Genomic DNA, 20,588 nt, shown 5'->3' on the forward strand with positions numbered 1-20,588 from the left:
GCGCACCACTAGCGCGGGCATTGGCTACATCTTGTTGTACATTGATGATATATTTCTCATTGGCTTAGTTTTTGCGGCCATAGTAGAAATCAAGGGGAAAGCTTTGCGCTACATTCAAGATGACTTATTCCTTGGGATAGAGATTGTTTGATCTGAGGGAAGTATCTTTCTATAACAATAGAAGTATGCTCTACATTTGGTGGAACAATACTCCTCTGACCAGACACGGCCAGTGGCCACGCCTCTTGATTCCATTGTCCATCTGCACAAGGATACCTCGGATCTGATTTTTAATGCTTACACCTATCGTTTTGTTGTAGGAAAACTACTTTGCTTGATTCATACTAGGCCAGATCTTACTTTCTCAGTTAATCTGCTTAGTCAGTATTTTAATGGACTTAGAATGTCTCATTGGATTGCTTGTCTTTATGTATTAAGATATTTAAGGTATACCTATAATTATAGATAAGCTTATAGTCATGGTTTATGCTTATAGGGATATACTAATTCTTATTGGTTGGGAGATCTTGACACTTGGGTTTCCATGGCGGCTATCTCTATACGTTGGGTAGGATACCCATCTCTTGGGCTAGCCGTAAGCAAGAGACGGTGGCGGCTTCCATAGCTGAGGCAGAGTATCGGGCTCTCTTTGATGGCGCCACAAAGACTATCTATCTTAGGAACTTACTCGCTGTACTTCAGTTTTCTTGTGAGATGCCTACAATTGTCTGTTGCGACAACCAAGGTGCCTGCTCTTGTGGACAATTCGATCATCAGATCTTGAACACGGTATGTGGCAGACTTTCACTTCACCAGAGAGCAGGTTGAGCTAGACACCATTCGCCTAGAGTTTGTGCCTTCCAGCGATAATTTTACAGATATTTTAACCAAGGCGATCAACACGTCGGTTCTACAGTACATTCTACTACGGATTGACTTGGGTATACTCTCCTCTACTTTTTTGGATTGACGAGAAGAAGGTGCATCCGTGTTACTTCTCCTTCTAGTTTGAGAGGGGGTGGTTTGCTTCTCTTGATAGTGACAGTGAAGATGTTTACAAATTTTTGCTCTCAAACATTTATCAATTTGGTATTGTACATTATGGACATTTGTAAGTTCATCCACACTATTAGAATGACATGATTGTAAAAGGCGTTTGGGCAAGTGAACAATTATCTTGCAAGGGCACTGTCCAAGTGGCACTGTTGCATCGCATTCTGCATGAGTATGAAAACTTGCATCTCTCTTTGCATTACCCCATGCATTGGCATTTTGTTCATGTAAACATGCATCTGTATGTATTTCTTCATTTCCGGTCACCCTTGGAGTAGTTAGCTTCGAATCCACTTTTACAAGTGAACAATTATCTTGTAAGGGCACTATCCAAGTGGCACTGTTGCATCGCATTCTGCATGAGTATGAAAACTTGCATCTCTCTTTGCATTACCCCATACATTGGCATTTTGTTCATGTAAACATGTATCTGTATGTATTTTTTCATTTCCGGTCACCCTTGGAGTAGTTAGCTTCGAATCCACTATACTTGTGGCATTGCATATGACAGTCTCCTAAGGCAAATTTTCCCTATGCTTGTATGGTGGCTTTGCTTGTTTTATTTTCTCCCATGTCCGTCGTGCTTGTCTCTCCACATATTCTTCATATGATTGGCACATACACATCCCTTTAGGTAATCCGTGGACACTTATTCTAGTAGTATGTGGGATTGTTTTGCTTGTTTTATGAAGGTAGTCAAGCTATCTATCCTTATTTCGCGTTACTTCGGGGCATAGTGACTCAATAGGATGAATGTTGATTTGAAACCCTCACTTAATCCTGAATCTTGTGACAAACTAAACCAAAGCCCTAAGAAAAAGAAAGTCCATTGTTAGTTCCATCCACCTTTGCAGGACTTGGTAGGGTCTCAGGCAGTGGACGAGCATTCTTGGTCCAATGCCTTGGTCTCTCTAGGGTGATTACTTGGGCTCTCTTGATAAGATAACCATTGTCTCTATAGTCTTGGTAGATCATTGGGCAGTTGACGTGCACCCTTTGCCCGATGCCTTGACTGCTTTGGGGTGGAATGCCTTGGGTTAAAAAGAAAATAAAAAAAAGGGCTTATTTCCATGGTTCAGTTTTGGGCTTGAGAGGGATTGTTGAGCTGAAAATGCATTAGCTGACTTAAAGAGCTCCAAAACACGCTTAATTAATGATGAAAGCTTATTATTTTAAAAAGAAATGTGATCCTAGAGAGTTACTATGTCCCACATACAAAACCCTAATTTAGGTGCCTCAAATTTTTTATAAACAGGCATGCAATCCATTACTCTCCCTAAATATCATTTTTAAAGGTTTTAGGAGCTATATCTCTACTGCCCACACTGCGTCCGCGGAGGACATCACAGTCAGAGCTTCCTATTGTTGTATGCTAGCATTTGACATCTGATTTCAATCTCCACTCACATCTAACTGTTGCTTATTGATTGATCATTGCCATATTTGCATTTGCAGCTAGGCATTCATTTTGAGCTGGTTGGCATCATCATTCAGGCTGCGTTTACTGTCACCAAGGCCTTTGGGAGCTGTCACTGTTATCCAAGTGCTATTGCCTTGACCAGATTCCGTTTGATCTTCTGTCTCCTTCGCGGGCTCATTCTTACTGTTGCCTACTCTCTGTACCTTGTCGCCCTCATGAGACTATTTGTGTTTGCCTCCTACAGTTGTCACTAGGTTCTCTCTCTCCTCTAGAGATTTGTGTTTGCTGTATATTCTCTTTGCTATTGCCTGTCTATATTGTACAATACACTCTCCAACTCATAACATTTGCCTTGATCTTAGAGATACAAGAGTTCGATGTCAATATTCATTGCATAGTGTATTTGTTGCATGAGCAATGTATATTCAATAGTTATTCACTTCATTATTCATTGTGTTCATTGTCTCTAAGTTATCCTAACCCTAAGTGTTTTGTGTTTATCAACTTGTGCTTTGTTGTACAATTGCTTTTGTGTTTTCTATGTTTAGAGTATTTCTTCACATTGCGGCTTATTGTTATATGACTTGGTGCTTAGACCTAGAGCGTTAGACTTGCATGCTAGATGGATGGAGACATTGGGCATAGAGAAGGCGGTTGCTATAGAGACTTCAATGGGACCTTGGGGAGTGGGTATTGAGAGACCCATTTGCAGAAATGCCTTGAGATGTAGCCTTATTTGGGTACACCACTAGTCTGGGGAGGAGGATAGAGATGAGCAGGATTAGAGCAATGTTAATAGTTGCTCAGTATTGGACTACTGAGGATATATCATAGCCTTTCCTTGTAGACTTGTGGAGAAGATTAGAGGATAACTCTAGGCCAATAAAGATTTCACTCTTTGGTTACTAGCACACGAGTTTTGCATTTCGTACATGACTTGGCTATGATAGAGAGCTTGTCCCTTGTGCAAGATATGGGGAGCATGAAGAGAGACAAAGACATCGTATATGGGATTGCCCAAGGGCTCAAGAGGTTTGGAGGAGAGTTGTTAGGATGGTAATTCACGGCATAGAAGACTTTATGATTGCTATGTGGGGGATGATTGCTTGGGTCACAAACAGAGGATGAATGTGTCGATATGAGGATGTACATGCCTATCACAGCTATCTTGTTTTGGGATAGCTTGTTAGTAGGCTTAGAATCCTAGAATTTTCACAGATTGTGTGGACTCAAGGGTATCATCATAGATGGGAGTCGATAGCTAGCGTTATTGCTTGGCACGCACGGACTATTGGGGTAAAGACCAATGGCCAATAGCCAAGCAGATACCCCTTATATAAGTACACAATGTATAATCATATATAATTGAAGATAACAAAGGATAAGGGTACTACTCATTATAACCAACTACTAAACTCTCTTGTGTGCTTCTCTCTCTCTACTCTCTTGCACTCCATAGCTTTTACCTTGCATCCCACCATTGCTTCTCTCTCAAGTGATATTAGATATCAGAGCAACATTTATGGGAGCTCGTGCTTGAAGTGAGAAGTGTGAAGGGTGAAGCTTTTCGTGAAGATGGAGGATTCAAGTTTTTGCTATGACATGTGGTTGTTGTTTGCAACTTGATAGATGTACTATTCTCATTATTGAGCTCTAGATCTAAGTCAAACAAGTGCTGTAGCTTGAAGAGGCATTGAGGCTTAATTTGGAGGCTTTCATTGCTTGATTTGGTTGCATTTGGGCAACCATTAGTGGTTGGAAATCAAGTCAAATAGCTTTGCTTTGGATGCTTAGAAAGAGATTTTGCTTCATGGTTTTGATATATACAAGCATAGGGCTTACTTAAGCAAGGAGCAGCTTGTTATCTTGTAGCAGGGGGCTTGCTTGCTATAATCTAGGGGTTTAAGCAAAGGGCTCAAGCAAGGCCTTTCAAGTAGGCCCCTCAAGCAAGGTGTTTGCCATTGTCTATAGAGAATAGAGAAGGGAGAGAGATTGATTTGTCTTCAACCATAGCTCGTTTGATGGAGCTTGGGGGGTGCCAAATCAATCGTTTGCTATAGAAGGATTTATCTGGTAGTAGGGGGCTTGCTTGCTATAAGCTAGGGGTTTAAGCAAAGGTCTCAAGCAAGGCCTTTCAAGCAGGCCTCTCAAGCAAGGTGTTTGCCATTGTCTATAGAGAATAGAGAAGGGAGAGAGATTGATTTGTCTTCAACCATAGCTCGTTTGATGGAGGTTGGGGGGTACCAAATTAATCGTTTGCTATAGAAGGATGTTTGTGATAGAATCAATCAAAACGTTGACATATTTCGGGCATGTGTGGAAAAAAGGCTCTTGTTGGTTGCCCAAGCTATCCCCTTCCAAATATTAATCCTCTCTAAGGTTTAACCTTATCCCAACTAAGCCCTGTGTTCACACTGAGTGACTCCCGAACTACTCTCCTACATTGTGTTGACATTGACATTGACAAATCCCTCATTTTGAAGGTATGTTTTGGTATATGATGCCCACATTGTAATGGTCATCTTGGTTGCATTGGATTTACAAAAGTGGTTTACATGTATTTGGGGTTGGGTGGCTATTTGATACTAGAGCTTGGAAAATAGCTGAAAAAGGTGAAAATATTTTTAGAAAATTCGTATGCCTTTGTGAATGCTACAACATCAGATTGGCATAAGTTTTATTGGCTTGACATTGCTTCACCTATTGTTTGACTATGTGGTGTAAAAGTAGGAAGAGATCAAAGCTCAGCTGAGAGCGGAGTAGATAGTGTAGAGTGTGAGAGCACGACACCCAATGTGTAAGATGCAATTACAAAGTACAACCCTTAAGCCTTAGGGTTGTAAGAGGATGTTCATACCCAAAGTGTGTGAAACACGATAAGTATCTAAAATTGTGTAACATAGGTATATACAATAAAAGGAATAAATCTAGGGGGAAAAACCTCTTGTACGGAGAGTAAAAAATACCCCAATGTTCTATTGAAGATCACCAACAGTCCTTTGTGAGCGTAGGCGTGAGTCAAACCCAGCAAACCCCCTTGGAGTGAAGAGTGATTAAGATACAAGGGTCATCCACCAAAGGAGATCAAATTAAAAAAATTGCGAAATGCTTCGAATTTGTCACGAGGAAGAGCTTTGGTGAAGATGTCTGCCACATTACTGGTGGAAGGACAGTAGACAATGCGTATATCACTTGCATGTAGCCTCTCTTTGACAAAGTGATAATGGATCTCAATGTGTTTCGTGCGTGTATAAAATATTGGGTTCCGTGCCACTACAATGGCACTTTGACTATCAGTGAACAAAGAAGTAGGCTCCGTGGCAGATACATCCAAATCAGCTAACAAGTGTCTAAGCCATACACATTGAATTGTGGTAGTGAAAGCTGCCTTGTATTTAGCTTCACATGATGATGTGGCAACAATGGATTGTTTCTTGATAAACCAAGAGATGCAAGATGAGCCAAGAAAGAAACAATTGCCACTAGTGGAGTGACGAGAATCATAATTACTAGCCCAATCATAATCATTGTAAGCAAGTAAGTGCAGTGGTCCCCCTTGGCATAAAGTAATCCAAGAGTCCTAGTACCTTGCAAGTAATGGAAACTTAAGAGAGAGGAAGAGTCTAGAGAGAGAGAGAGAGAGAGAGAGAGAGAGAGAGAGAGAGAGAGAGAGATGTAAACTTGCACTTTTTCGTAATTAATACAATTACCTTTTACGAAAAAGAGAGAGAGAGAGAGAGAGAGAGAGAGAGAGAGAGAGAGAGAGAGAGAGGTAGCACAAAGCAAAATAAGAACGGAAACTAATTATGGCTATGTGTAAAACATAGAGCTCTATCTAGTAACAATGAGCTCCAAATGGTACAAGCTCATGTGGGTATGGAGGGCCTAGCTCTAGCCCGAGCAATAATCCCCTGTATCTACCTATAAAGGTGTCATCCGTGTCTGTGTAGAGGCCCAGGATGTGTAGCCCTTGGCCACAAGACTAGCCTTATATTTGTCAATGGATCCATTTGCATTCCTTTTCAGCTTATAGACCCATTTTGTACCAATGGCTTTCTTCCCAATTGGCAAAGACACTAAATCCCATGTTTGATTCTTTATGATGGAATCAAACTCAGCTTGCATTGCTGCTATCCAATGCACACTATGTTGTGCAGTGTCAAAACATTTAGGCTTCTCATTATCAAATGTATCTGCTGACATAACAAACTCCATGGTATGTGCACCATCATGTATACGAGCTTATCTTCTAGTACGACCAGCAATAGGAGCATCCAAATGACTATCTTTCATAGTTTGCAAATACCATCTAGGCATTTGTCTAGCCTCTTGACTGTGTACAAGCTCTTGCTGAATTTCAGATTCAGCACCTTGTTGAATATTCAGATTAGCCATGGGTTAATTTTCTGCATTACTCAATGGAGCAGCTGGCTGAACATTAAGTCCACTTGCTGAAGCTTCAGCTGTATCACCCAAAGAAATGGGCAGCAACCCTTCAAATATATCACTAGCAGCTTGATATGTGTTAAAACCAACAAGGGATAATTCTGATTTTTCATCAAAAACCACATCCCTACTGACACAAAAATGCATTTGATAGCCTTGTTATCCGACTTCTTCTTGAGTACCTTGGAAATGTGTGTATATGCAAGACACCCAAACATATGAAAATGCCCAATAGAAAGTTTTCGGCTGTTCCAAGCCTAAAAAAGGCGTGATATTCTTTAATGCCTTGGTGGAGCACCTATTCAAGACATGGCAAGCACACGTACTTCCATCCAAAAACTGTGTGGCAAGCTCTTTGCTGTTAGCATACATCTAGCCATCTCCATGAGTGTCCAATTCTTTCTCTTTGCAACCCCATTCTGTTGTGGAGTATAAGTAGTAGTGTATTGATGAACAATGCCCTTCTGCTTCAAAAAGGAATTTAGCATAGAGGTCATGCATTCCCCCCTTAGTCCGAACGGAGAGTCTTCACCGTGCAGCCTCATTGATTTTCAATAAGTGCTACAAAAGCCAAAAATGCATCATATACTTTTGACTTTTTCACCAAAGAGTAAGCCCAATAGAAGCGAGTAAAGTCATCAATAAAAGTGACAAAATAGTAACAACCACCCAATGACTTTGTCTGCATAGGACCACATACATTTGAGTGCATAATTTGTAACTTGGTAGTGGCTCTAAAAGCAACATCATGGGCAAACGAAAAACGATACATTTTTCCCAGAATACATCCCTCACATAAGTGCTTAGGAGGCCTCTCCAAGAGAGGTAAACCATCAATGATCTGTGTACGGTGCAAAAGCATCAAGCTACCATAGTTTACATGCCCCATGTGAGCATGCCAAGCAAACAAATCTCTATGAGATGTGATGTGTCTAGGAGCACCATGTGCTTGCATCCTTAGTAGAGCTAAATGCTCTATCAACCCAAAAAGAGTCATAACTGCACGTGTAAAAACAATAGTCCTTGTTTGCAACAAAGGATGCTGACTCAGTAGCAGTACAAGGTGCATCAGAAATAAACATCCTTGCCTCCTCCTTGGCTATGCGCTTTCTAAACTTAGTGATATGCGTTTTCTAAACTTAGTGATATAGTGGCTTGGCTTCTTGCAATAGTGGTACTTGCCCTTCTTGGCTTACGTGTCCCCAGTTTCTTATTGCCCTGTGAAGTGCTTGAGGTTCCAGAGCTCTACGAAGCATTTTTTGCTTGGCTGCCCTTGCCCTTCTGCCTTGCCATAAAAGCTGATCAGAGGCTATAACATCCACACCACTGTTTTTTCGTGTCTGCTCTTCCTCTCAGAGCAAAATGACCAGGTGAAGGAAAGTAAGTGGCTGTGGGGCAACCCTCATGGTGAGGTTCAAGGCCATATGAAAAGCCAAGTATGAGGGCGGCAATGCATTCAAGGTAGTAGATATCATCTGTGCATCTGAGTAATACTCATCCGCATTCATAAGCTGCTCATGCAAGTCCTGAATTTTATTTTAGATGATCTTGCATAGGATCACCCTCATCCATCTTCACTATCTCAAGCTCTTTCTTCAAGAAAGAGATGCGTGTCTCATTCTTTCCAGTAAACATCTGCTCCAAGGTCAACCACACTTCTCGTGAGAAGCTGCAGATCGAATGTGAGGGATAATAGGTCGTTGAATTGCCAATGCAATCAACGACAAAGCTTGTGCATCCTGTGTATCCCATGCTTTTTGTGCTGTTGATCTTTGGGGAAGTGGTTGAGCTGGAGCAGGCTGAACAGTCTGAGTTGCCCGTTGTCCACGTCCTCCTGGAGCAGTAGTAGCAGGAGCCACAACTCCGGGCCTAACTTCTTCACCGTTGACATAATCCCAAAGATTCTTCGCAATCAACACATTCTTCATCATGAAGGACTAGAGTGAATAGTTGTTACTATCCAACCTATCCTCCTTGGATACGTAAGTAAATACATCATCTCCCTGATTTGCCATGATAAATAATGCTGATCGGAGAGCAAAAGAGCAATGTCTCCATTTGGACCAACGTGGAAATCTTACAATTTTCAGAAATTATAGCAAGTGCTTTGTTGTAATTAGCAAATTGAAGCACACTTTGAAAACTGTTTGAAATGCACGCTGTCCAAGGTGCAATTAATGTTCAGCAGCATTGAAAATGCAAAAGCCCCAAAATTTCTTGTCCCAAAATGTACAAAATCAGTCTATTTCAGACTATCACAGATGTACATGTGTCAATCATTGAGCTAATTGCAAAAGCCCCAAGTGTCTGGTCCAAATGCATGAAATCTCTGCTGTAATTGTGTCCCAGACACATACTGAAACTGAGAATTCTTGCCCGGGCAAAAGCCCCTTCCAAAGAATTAAAGGGAATAAAAAATTGATAAATTCTTCTTGTTTGTTATCTTTGATATGGATTAAGGTGGCCGTGGAGGTGACTGAAGGCAGTACAGACCAGTGGCTGGTAAAATTGGCGGGCGGACTTGCATGTTGGAGCAGATCTAGGCTGGTGGGCAATGGGAGTTGGAGTAGCAGGCAGTGCAACTTGTCTGAGTTGCAGCATGTGGCGCCCAGGCGTAAGGGGGCGGGTGCAGTTGGTGGTTTTGTAGTAGGTCGAGGCGGCATCCAGGTGCAGGGGGCAGTGCTACTTAGGTGGGGCCAGACAACGTGAGGTAGGCGGTAGGTTTGGAGCAGGCGGGCGATTAGGCCGGGGGCGGACGCAATTGCTGGTGGGGCGAGACAGGCGCCCCTGAAGACTGGTGGCCGTTGGAGGGTTGCTGATTGAGGATCTCAAGATAGGGGCAGCAATGATTGGTAGGGCTGTAGATCGGAACGGGTAGTTGTTGAGTGGCTGGGAGGAGTTGGAGATGATGGCCTTGAGGTCAGCTAAGCTGAGGCTCAGCTCTCATACCAAATGTAAGAGCAGGAAGACATCGAAGCTCAGCTGAGAGTGGAGTAGACAGTGTAGAGTGTGGGAGCACGACATCCAATGCAGTAATTTGAAGTGTAAGGTGCAAGTACAAAGTACGACCTTTAAACATTGGGGTTGTAAGAGGGTGTTCACACCCGAAGTGTCTTAAACACGATAAGTGCCTAAAAATGTGTAACATAGACACATAAAATAAAAGGAATAAATTTGACGGAAAAAACCCCTCGTACGGAGAGTAAAAAGGCCCTAGTGTCCTACTGAAGATCATTGACACTCCTCTGTGAGTGTAGACGTGAGTCAAACCCAACATGTGGGGCAATCGAATTGTAGTTAGTTGGTTTCTTTTGACTTACAATTGGACATATTTTAGGCATTTTGGTGTGTAGTACATGTTGCAGCTATTTAGCTTACAAAATATATTATTTAATATTTAAAAATTGGTGTAGGTCAATTAAATGCAGGGATGTGAGGCTTGAGGGCATGGATGTGTTATGGAAGGTGGTGCATTTGGTGCATAGAAAAAGCTTGGTGACTTGTATAAGAAAGAAAGTTGAGTTTTACAAGTTTATTGGTTGAAAAAACTATTGATTTTGGCATGGAGGACGGGGCTTCTATGTCCAACCATCTCAATGATTTCAATACTATTTCTAGCTAGTTGGCATCTTAGAAGATCACCTTTTGTGATTTGGCTAAGGTTGTATTCTTATTGGTCACCTTGCTTGAGAGTTGGGACACTTTCATGACAACCATTAGTAACTCTATGCCTGTTGTGTTTGAACTTCTGTGATTTTGGTTTTTTGTGAGTTTTGTCTTTTGGTAAAGAAACTAAATCGTTGCATAAGAGATGTGACACTGGATGGTACTAGAAGATTAGAGTGCTTAGATTTGGTTCATAATGGCTTGTGTGAGCCTATGGCCATGGTCTTATTTGATGGAGCTTCATGTCTTGTTACTTTTATAGATGATGCCTCTAGGAAGGTTGTTGTCTTACCCTCTTTGTAAGAAGAGCGATGTGCTAGATGCATTTCACAAGTTCTTGGAATTACAAACTTTTTTGCTAGCCGTGGTAACAAAAGAGAGTTGAGACTTGAAAGCTCTTGAGAATCCTACTCAAAATGGCATGGTTGAGAAGATGAATAGGACCATTTACGAAAGGTTTTGTTGTATGCTCTTAAATGCTAGTCTCACTAATGGATGATGGATGACCCTTTAAAACAATTGAGATATGCAAGGTAGTGTTCCAGGATAATCGACAACCATTACATGAGCAATATGTATAGCCTATTCCACATGATGCAGGGCTTGGACAGCCAGCTAATGTTGAGGTGGGAGTGCCACAAGTAGGTGGACAGCCTCATGTTTTATAGAATGGATAGGTGGGACAGCCACGAGTTCCTATTGATCCTATTTTACGACGGTCACGAGTTCCTATTGATCCTATTTTACGACGGTCTTTAAGGGTTTCTTGGTGCTAATAAATACACTTCGTCTCTAGACTATATCATGTTTATGGATTGCAGTGAGTCTTCTTGTTATGTTGACACTATGACTAGTGATGACAAACATAAGTGGTAGAAGGTTATGCAATTATAGATGGATTCTTTGGTAAAAAATGTTGGTTGGGAGTTAGTTCCTTTGCTTAAGGAAAATTATATTTGCCATGCAAGTGGATCTATAAGTTGAAGGTATCTCCATCTGATGCATTGCTTAAGTATAAGGCAAGATTAATGGCCAAGGGCTTCAAGCAACACAAGGCAATTGACTTTGATGAGATCTTCTTAGGAATAGTCAAGATAACCACCCTTTGTGTGTTACTTGCATTGGTTGCCAATGGAGTAGGTTCAGATGGATATAGAGAAAGCTTTTGTTTATGGATATTTTCATGAGAACATTTATATGTAGCAACTTGAAGGGCTTGTTGTGAAAGGCAAGGAATAGCTAGTGTGTAAGCTAGATAAGAGCTCATATGGTTTGAAAGATGCTCCCAGGGAATGGTGTCATAAGTTACAATGTCTTCATGTGGTCTCAGGGGTATATTAGAAGTGAGGTTGATTATTGTCTATACACTAGGGATGGTAGCCTTATGATTATGATTCTCTATGTGAATGACTTGTTGATTGTTGGGAAGTGAGTCATGGATGTGGATACACTAAAGAAAATGTTGCATGAAACCTTTGATATGGACTTGGGGAATGTTGGGTGGCATGCATATTATGTGGGATAGAGGACAAAAGGATACTCTATTTGTCTCAAAAGAAATACATTCGGAAGGTCTTGGAGCATTCCAAAATGGAGAGAGGGAAGGCTATCTATGTTTCATTGCCTCTGTATTTGAAACTTAGCCAAGAGGATAGTCCCAAGTCAAATGAGTAGAAATGGCCAAGCTTATATGCATCAAAACCTTGGCAAGAACCATTAGGAGGTTCCGAGATAGTGGAGAGTATCATGAGAATATGAGATACTTGATCGGCATTAGAGCTATGTGCATATGCCTCAGAGGAAGGATGTATTTATTCTTGGATATGCAGATGTTGATTTTGCAAGGAGTGTAGACTCTAGGAGGTCTACTATAGGTTTTGTGTTGACTTTGATAGGTGGTATAGTTTCTTAAGTCTCTCAATTGCACCCATGTATAGGTGTATCTACTGTTGAGGTTGAGTATGTTGTAGCCATTGAGCATGCAAGGAAGCTATATGACTTACTCGTCTAGCGGAAGACTCAGGCATTGCAGGAGAGATCTCTACATTGTAGTGTAATAGTTAAGAGTACCATTCAATTGGTATGGGACCTTGTCTTTCATGCAAAGACAAAGCATATTGAGATAGATCCATCTGAATGATAACCATGTAGATATTCTCATGAAGTGTTTACTTTGTACACTACAAAGTGTTGATGGGCATTGGATAGTATTTTCACTTTCTTCTCATACTCCTATGATGGTGCATTGGCCTTTAAGTAGGAGGTTGTTGGGATCAAGGCCAATTTCCAATAGTGGGGGCCGGCACCCCTTCGATAAGTACACAATGTATATTCATATGTGAAGATAACAAAGAAAATGGGTACCACTTGTTGTACCCACTAAACTGTCGTGTTCTTCTTTCTCTCTGCCCTTTTGCACTCCATAGCTTCTATCTTGTATCTGACCATTGCTTCCCTTTCATGGATGGTTAGATATTGCCCAACTATTGATTTTTTGGACATATCTACTGCAAAGACTCTCTCCAAGATTTGGATAGAGATTGTGGATTTGCTTTGTAGGAGATGGGAGAGGATATAGGGTATTTTGGACTTTGGGACTATGAGGTGGAGGCGATATGCTTTTCTTAGGACATGGGATTTTGGTACCTTTTTCCTTTTCTAGACCCACATGGTCTAGCATTGTAGACCTCCCAACTGGTTATTTATTCAAGCTATTTCCCCCTTGTTACATATTTTCCGATATGGAAGTGCCCTACAAGGCATGCTTTTTATTTTGCATTTTGCCTTGGGATATTTTGTTCTGAGGAGTCTTATTAATGTAAATTTTTCTCTTCTCTGAAAAAAACTTGGACAGGTTGGTTGTGGGCCAAATTGATGTCAAAACCAAACTGTTAGCATGAAAATATGTCAAGTGACTTAAATCTTTTAGTCACCTTGATCCAGAGTCACCTAAGTCAGCTGCAAAAAAGAAAAATGAATAGGGGAAAAAAAGACCAAACCCAAAAAACTGTAATGAGATGTGGTAATGTGCCAAGTTGCTTGGGAATGTGAGGTGACTAGACTGCAGTTCTGTAAATTATCATAAGGTCATCAGTATTATAAGGAATAAAAGTTACCCAATGAAAGCTAAGTGGAGGATACAGAGTTGAGAGTTTTGCAGAAAGGTTACTAACCTAGCCTTATTCAAGGTTTTAAGGATCTTAGCTTGTTCAGAACTTGTTCTTCAGTCACATATTGTTTCTTTGAGCTTATTTTGACTGGTTATTGAAGAATCAAACATTATTGTCTGTTGATTTGACAGCATTTGATTGGAATTGCAGGATAGCTCTAGTAATTTGACCTAATATTTGAGAAGTGTGGCCTTCTTACATGCAGAATTCAACCCATAACATCTTTGTTCGAGGTTTTCAATTGGCGTTATCTGTAAGGAGTCTAGCACTGAGTGCAAATGGTAAGCTCCCATAGTTCGACCATATTCTTTTATATGACTGTAATGCAAGAGAAGGGGAGCTGAATTCTTTAGGATCTTTGAAATTTTTTTCTGTTCAAAACCTCCATAAAGGTGGCTATCATATAATTATATCATTGTTTAGTTATGAGCCTGCAATCTGATTCTGATGTTGGCAGCATGCTAGTCTATCTGTATTTAAAATAACGGAGGTTTGAAATGATAGGTCAAGAGTTGATAATAGAAAAGCGTGAGGCACTGAATGTACAGCTCGTTTATTAGAGACACAAGTGCATTACTGTCAAGGAAGCAAGGGGCAGAAAAAGGGAGCACTCTGTGTGGAGTGTGTGAAACATACACATCTTGTTTTTTCTAATTGCACAGTTTAGGGGTGTATAATATGTACAATATCATTGTGGAGTTGCACCCCACCTTTTTGGGCCTAAATTCCTTGAGAAGCAACTGAGCGACAGGTGTGTGTCCAATCTAGTGATGATGGGTATGCTAACCTGTCCCCATCAATAGTCCTACTATTTTACCTCATGCACATATTTTGACAAAGTGGAAAGTGCCTACGTCCCATGCACAAATAAAAGTCTCTCTGTTCATATGCTCAAAGTTGCCCTACAATCTTTCCCATCTCCCTATAGTGTGTGGATAATCTCTGTCTATATCCTAGAGAGATTCCGTGCAGTAGAGATGTCCTGTAGATCAATGGTGTGACTGCACCAGTGCACCTCACAGTTCCCATTTCACATGTTGTCCTTGGTCTTTGAAGTGATTAACCTCTATCTTTGTACTTCATGGTGGATTTTTGGTGTCTCCCACTATAATATCGCAGCATTGTAATTTATATGTGGTGAGGGGACTTTTGGGATTGGAAAAATATGGTCCTTTGTCTTGTGTGGGGAAATCTAGATCTTTCCATAAATTGCAACATTAAAGTTCGTCCATTGTTGACATCCAGTGTTGGTTTTCAAAAGCCAGTGTGTGGGATTCATATGAAGTGCTGTCTTGAAATTTTGGACAATAATTAAAATGTCCAAACAGAAAGCATTTGTCAACCGTGGAGATTAACGTAAAGACTGTGATAAAGAAGCTCTTTGCGTAGAAGATTAATCACCCTAAACACTAGAAAGCTGATAGATCACCCTGTTTTTGTGCTGTGCAATCATCCATTTAGCCTCAATATCCCAAGGCAACGTGAAGCTCATGTCTAATCAACATAGTGACTCCTGACTTGCAAAGTAAACATAACCAGCCTAAATATATGATATCTGGCAAAGAAACCCTCTCTTCTGGAAAAAGCATGGGTATCACATTCTTGCAAACACACTACATGAGGCTGATTTCTATTCCCATAATTTGAAAACTGTCTCCATTTTTATTTTGGTTTCCCCCACAGTAATAAAAAAGAATAGTATGTGGTGAGGATACTTTTTGGACTGGAAAAGTATGGTCCTTTATCTTGTCGGGGGATACATTCCTGGAAAAAGAACTCTAGTTCTTCCCATAAAATGCAGCCACATAATTAATCCATCAATGCATCATCGACACCCAATGTTGGTTTTCAAAAGCCGGGATGTGGATTCATATGAAGCGCTGTCCCAAAATTTTGGGCAATAATTAAAATCAGGGTTGCATTGCATGAGCGAACGGTACATTCTGTATGGCACCGTTTTGTATGGTCATACCATACGGTACCATTCATGATCCATGCGATGGAAGAGAGACTGAGGTGACTGCAGCAAGAGGTATTAGATGAGGTGTGCGGCACTGGAAAGCTGTAAATGCAGTAGTAAGAGAGCTGTCAAGAGGATGGAGAAGCATGCTAGTTGCTGCCTGCACAGGAGAAAACCAAACGTAAGTAGTAGGATGTTGTTTGAAGTTGTGGAAGATCACTATCAATTGTCGCCTGTGTGATGTAGTGTCAAACACAAGCAATAGGAGGCATTTTGTTAATTGGTGATGGCAGAAGGAACCAAACACAGCATGAGGGAGGGTGCCAGATAGCGGGTGGCAGCAGTGGATGAATATGCTAGGCATTGGAGGAGTTGTGGAAGGAGTGGCAGTAGTTGTGAAGGGTAGACTGCCACATGGGTGAAGGCTGATGGCTCAAATCTACACCAAAGAAAAAAAGGTTGATTGGTGGGTAGCTTGTCTATTTATAGATATTGAAGGGTACCCCAAAAAATTAAGGTTTTTGGGGACCACTAAAGCTCTCTCGAACCCGTACCAATTTTGCATTTTTAATTAATTAAGCGTGTTTTGGGGCTGTTTAAAGATGCTAAATAGCTGGAAAGTGTATCTTAGCTCATGGTAGCTAGAAACGTTAGAAACATGTTTCGTAAGTTTCTTTCAAGGACTAAAGTAAGAAACACAGGTTTTTTTATATAGGTATTTTTTCTAGTTTTATATAAGAAAAAATGTTCTAAACCTCTATGGAACTCTCTCTTAAACATAGAAAGGCCAATGGAGCTTGAGTGATAATACATGAGAGTCAATTGAGAATAAAATGTTACATATCCATGATCCATTATTGGCTTGTTACTTATATTAAAGTTAGTTTTTGGACACAAGCTACACTATAGTTTAGAAGTCAAACATTACGATTCATATGTATCATTTACAGAAAATTGAAATAAACATGTAAATAGCCCATGTATAATATGGACCCGAGTCAAGTCGCAACATCATGATTCTCATTTCAAAACAAACTAACAAAATGCCAAAATCCAAAATGGATCAAAATATATCTTAAATAATTTATAAATGAGACTTAAGTCGTATAATAATCAACTCTCAAGACAAGAATAAATACTAGATTGATAGAGTCCAATAACTAGACAAAACAAAAGTAAGTCTCTCATAAAAAATCTTGAGCCCTCATGAGTCATTATTCACCATCATCATCATGGTTAACATTGCCCAATAGTTTTTGTTGCTATAAGAGAGGCAAAGGAATGTGGAGATAGAGATTGCATGGACTATCATTGAGTGCAATCTCCCATTCCATTTGCTTTAAGTGGATAGGTGGAAAACAATGGTCAAAGCCATTGCCATGGTTGGTCCATGGGAGGGGTGGTATGGCGTTATGTGTAATGATGTGCAAACCAAGAATCTTGACGAGGAGAGGGAGCCTAATTGCATTCCATCTGTGGACAGATCCATATAGTACGATCTGTCTAGTCCGATCGGACGTGTACGATGCATCTAATCTTCATCCCCTTTTTTTTGAGTTGGTGTTCAGAGAAAAGTTTTTTTTTACTCTACTCTTTTCCTCTTTCTCCTCATTAACCTTTACCTATACCTCACTTACCACTACTTCTTCTACCTCTCTCTTACAAGGTCCTCTACTTTTCTCTCTCCTCCATCCACATTCTCTCTAGACTTTACCTTTATATCCTCTTCCCTTTGTATCTCATCCCCTATAGCTCTATTTCTATTTCCTCTTCCTTTCTCTCCTCTTTTTTTCCTTTTCTTGCCTCCACCTATATCTCTATATTCTTTACTCCTCTTACAATGCCTAAGTCTCTTCATGAAGCCTTTCCATTATACACAACTCACCTTAAGTCTTAGCCTTAAATTTCTTTTTGTATCTACTATCTACTACTTTTTGTACTTGCCACTTGGCAATTCTGACTTGCTATACTGTGATCCATGAACCATGATCCATCATTGCAGGTAGCTTTTCTAAAAATCCATTGTACATGTCTTCAATCTTATAAATAAAATTGAATCTTGGAAATTACTTGTGACTAGAGCCTTGGATTTATTTTTTTGTCTCAACCTCTTGTCATGTTCATGAGTCCTTGTTGAAAATTGAAGCAAAGACATGTATGGTTTGTAAGCTGTATTAGTATTGGATGGATAATAATTGTGATACTCTATCTCATGGATAGTCACTCTCATGTTAAAACAAGTAATATTTACTAGCCTAACCCTTAATTTTCTATGTATTTTTTAATCTCCGTATGAAACACCAAATTTTATGCAAGATTTTTTTATGTACATTTGGTATTATACTAAGTCCACGGACTGGACAGATTGGACGGATCGTACTCGACTACCTTGAGAGGGAGATAATCAATAAATCTCTCAAGATCGTGTGTGCCGAATGAGCAAAGTATAGTTGCACTATACTTTTCAATGGATGTAGTGATAGGAAGAAACGAGATATCATCAACATCCTTCTTTCTTCACCTCTTGGCATATTTTTCTTGAGGGCCATGGATGTGGGGCAAAGAGGACAAAGAATAATGAGAGCTTTTATATATGCATATATTTGACAATCTATTATTGAGATAATCTTAAAAATAAAGATAAAATTTTTAGTTTATAGCTCATCATTTGAGTCATGACTCATGAATCATTCTTCTATCTCCCCTAAATCTAATTTCCATCTCTTTGAGTCTTATCTCACTATCTATCCCAATACCTCTTCATGTATCCCAATACCTTTTCCATTTCATCCATATCCTTAATCTCGATTCTCACCTACCTTCTCTTTCTCTTGTACCATGTAGGTTGGTGTGGTCAATGTGGTAGAAGTGGTTGTTGGCAATGCCTCTATTAGAGGATGCGACTCTTACTTGATGCGGAGTTCCCATGTATTGTTTGTATCCCATGTGCCACCCACTAGATTTGCTGCGAAGCGGAACACTGGCAAATCTAGCAAATCAAATCTCAATCATAAACAGAGAATTTAGTAGAAAAATCTAATAAATTAAATATCTCAACTATTAAATACAAACAACATTATAAGACATAAGAGGATTTGAATAACTCTATAGATTGAGAAAGACAAGAGAAAAACGCACGATTGGGCCTAACGTCTCCCATGGCAAAAGCCATGGTTTGCCATCCTTAATTATATATTATAGTTTTATATGGATATTTTCATACATATCTTACATATAATTACAAAGAAAGTACAAATATCAATTGAAATATAGAGTTTTAAGAGTCAAGAGGTATCCTGTAACATGCTGCAGTTGCCGCAGAAAATTTTGTGCTTTGAATCTTGACATTTTGATATCACCATCGCATCCGGAGCGTGCTGAAACCCCCAAAACGACTCTTGAAGCTCTGAATTCCGATTCCGGATGAGGGAGAAACGAAAAAACTAAGTTTTCACCGTGTTCTCCTTGTTTTGCGCGCGATCCTGTTGCTTTTATAAAGAAAGCTAGAAAATCCTTCTAAACTTAACCACATTAAGAAAATAACAAGTATTTTATAAAGAAAGCTTATTTCAATAAAATCATATCTTAAATCTTATATTCTAAAATAATCTATATTAAAAAATAAATAAATTAATAGTACTAAGGACAATGATCTAATTATTACTAAAGAAGTTTAAACTTATAACTTACAAATAGAGTAATAATTTTAATAATGAAATTTACGCTTGGACTTACGCTAATACCCACTGCTACCCAAAGCCATCGTTGCTTGCTCTACACATCAACTGAAGCATTTACAATTGTTTATAAATAGAATAAACAAAAAATAGTGAATACCTAGCAATCTTCAGCTACAAAATAAATAAATAGATTGGAACTCTGTCTTAATCTTAATTTAATATGAGTGCACTCTAAACTCATAAATGTCAATTAATTTAAATATGTATTTTGCGGAATTACCCGCTGTGGAGCCACCCACGTGCACATTAAATTAACATGACGCCCAAAAAGGATAGGCGTCTCCGTCAACTTCTCGCACAAGGTATCCACCTTGTATACGAGCCCCGACAAATAAATATAGTTTTATGGAATCCACCGCAAAACCTCACAGAATCCACTGTGGAATAAAAAACTCACGGAATCCACCGTTGAATATGCCTCCTGGCATCAAGATTGACCTCCTCATGGAAGACATTGGGTCACTTGATTGGGTGAAAAACATTGTTATAGATGCTTGTTGCATTTTATATTTCATCACAAAGAAAGTAAACGTCTTGGCTATCTTTTTTGCGCCTATAGTTGTCTGGAGCTAAAAAAGCCTTTCAAGTTTCATATTGCCATCATATGGTTGCTTTTAAAGTGACTATATGATATGCAAAATAAAATTTAGCAAGCCATGATCTCAGAGAAATTCAAGGTATGGTTGCAGGAGGAGTTACTTTTGAGTGCAGAAGAGGGAAAAGCCATCAGAGGCTTTCCTTAGAAGAGGCATTTGGCACAATGTATGTGTATTGGTCATAGTGATCACCCCCTTGTATAGGGTGTTAGTAGTTACGTATGGCTGACATGGATAGTGCCACCTTGGGGCTTCTCATATACTTTATGAGAGAGGCCATTGAGGAGATCAAGGCGTGTACAACACTTGATGTTGAGGACTTGAGGTAACTGCTTTAAGTTCTTTATAAGTTGATGAATTGCTTTAAGTTTTAGATTTGAAAGGCTAAATGTAATTTAAAAAAAAACGTAGTATTGATATATTGGATGCCATGCCAAGGCATGATGACATCCTTTACTTGGTTGAGAAAAGACGGAAGTGGATGAGATGATTCTGCATGGACTTGTTGCCCTCTTGCATCTTGTCTATAAATCTCCA

At 39.8% G+C, this 20,588-nt stretch overlaps 1 protein-coding gene across 1 annotated transcript in view; it reads left to right on the forward strand.

The window, feature by feature from the left end:
• LOC148024557 (protein SEMI-ROLLED LEAF 2-like) overlaps positions 1-20,588 on the forward strand; it is a 139,620-nt gene that overhangs the window by 58,367 nt on the left and 60,665 nt on the right. Inside the window, exon 14 of the mRNA XM_087694188.1 lies at positions 13,961-14,036. Within this exon, the coding sequence (XP_087550314.1) occupies positions 13,961-14,036 (76 nt within the window). The remainder of the gene's footprint in view (positions 1-13,960; positions 14,037-20,588) is intronic.

The sequence above is a fragment of the Lygodium microphyllum genome, chromosome 15 (genome assembly GCF_053477565.2).
Source record: "Lygodium microphyllum isolate KBCC chromosome 15, Lygodium_microphyllum_v1.1.10, whole genome shotgun sequence".
Classification (NCBI taxonomy): domain Eukaryota; kingdom Viridiplantae; phylum Streptophyta; class Polypodiopsida; order Schizaeales; family Lygodiaceae; genus Lygodium; species Lygodium microphyllum.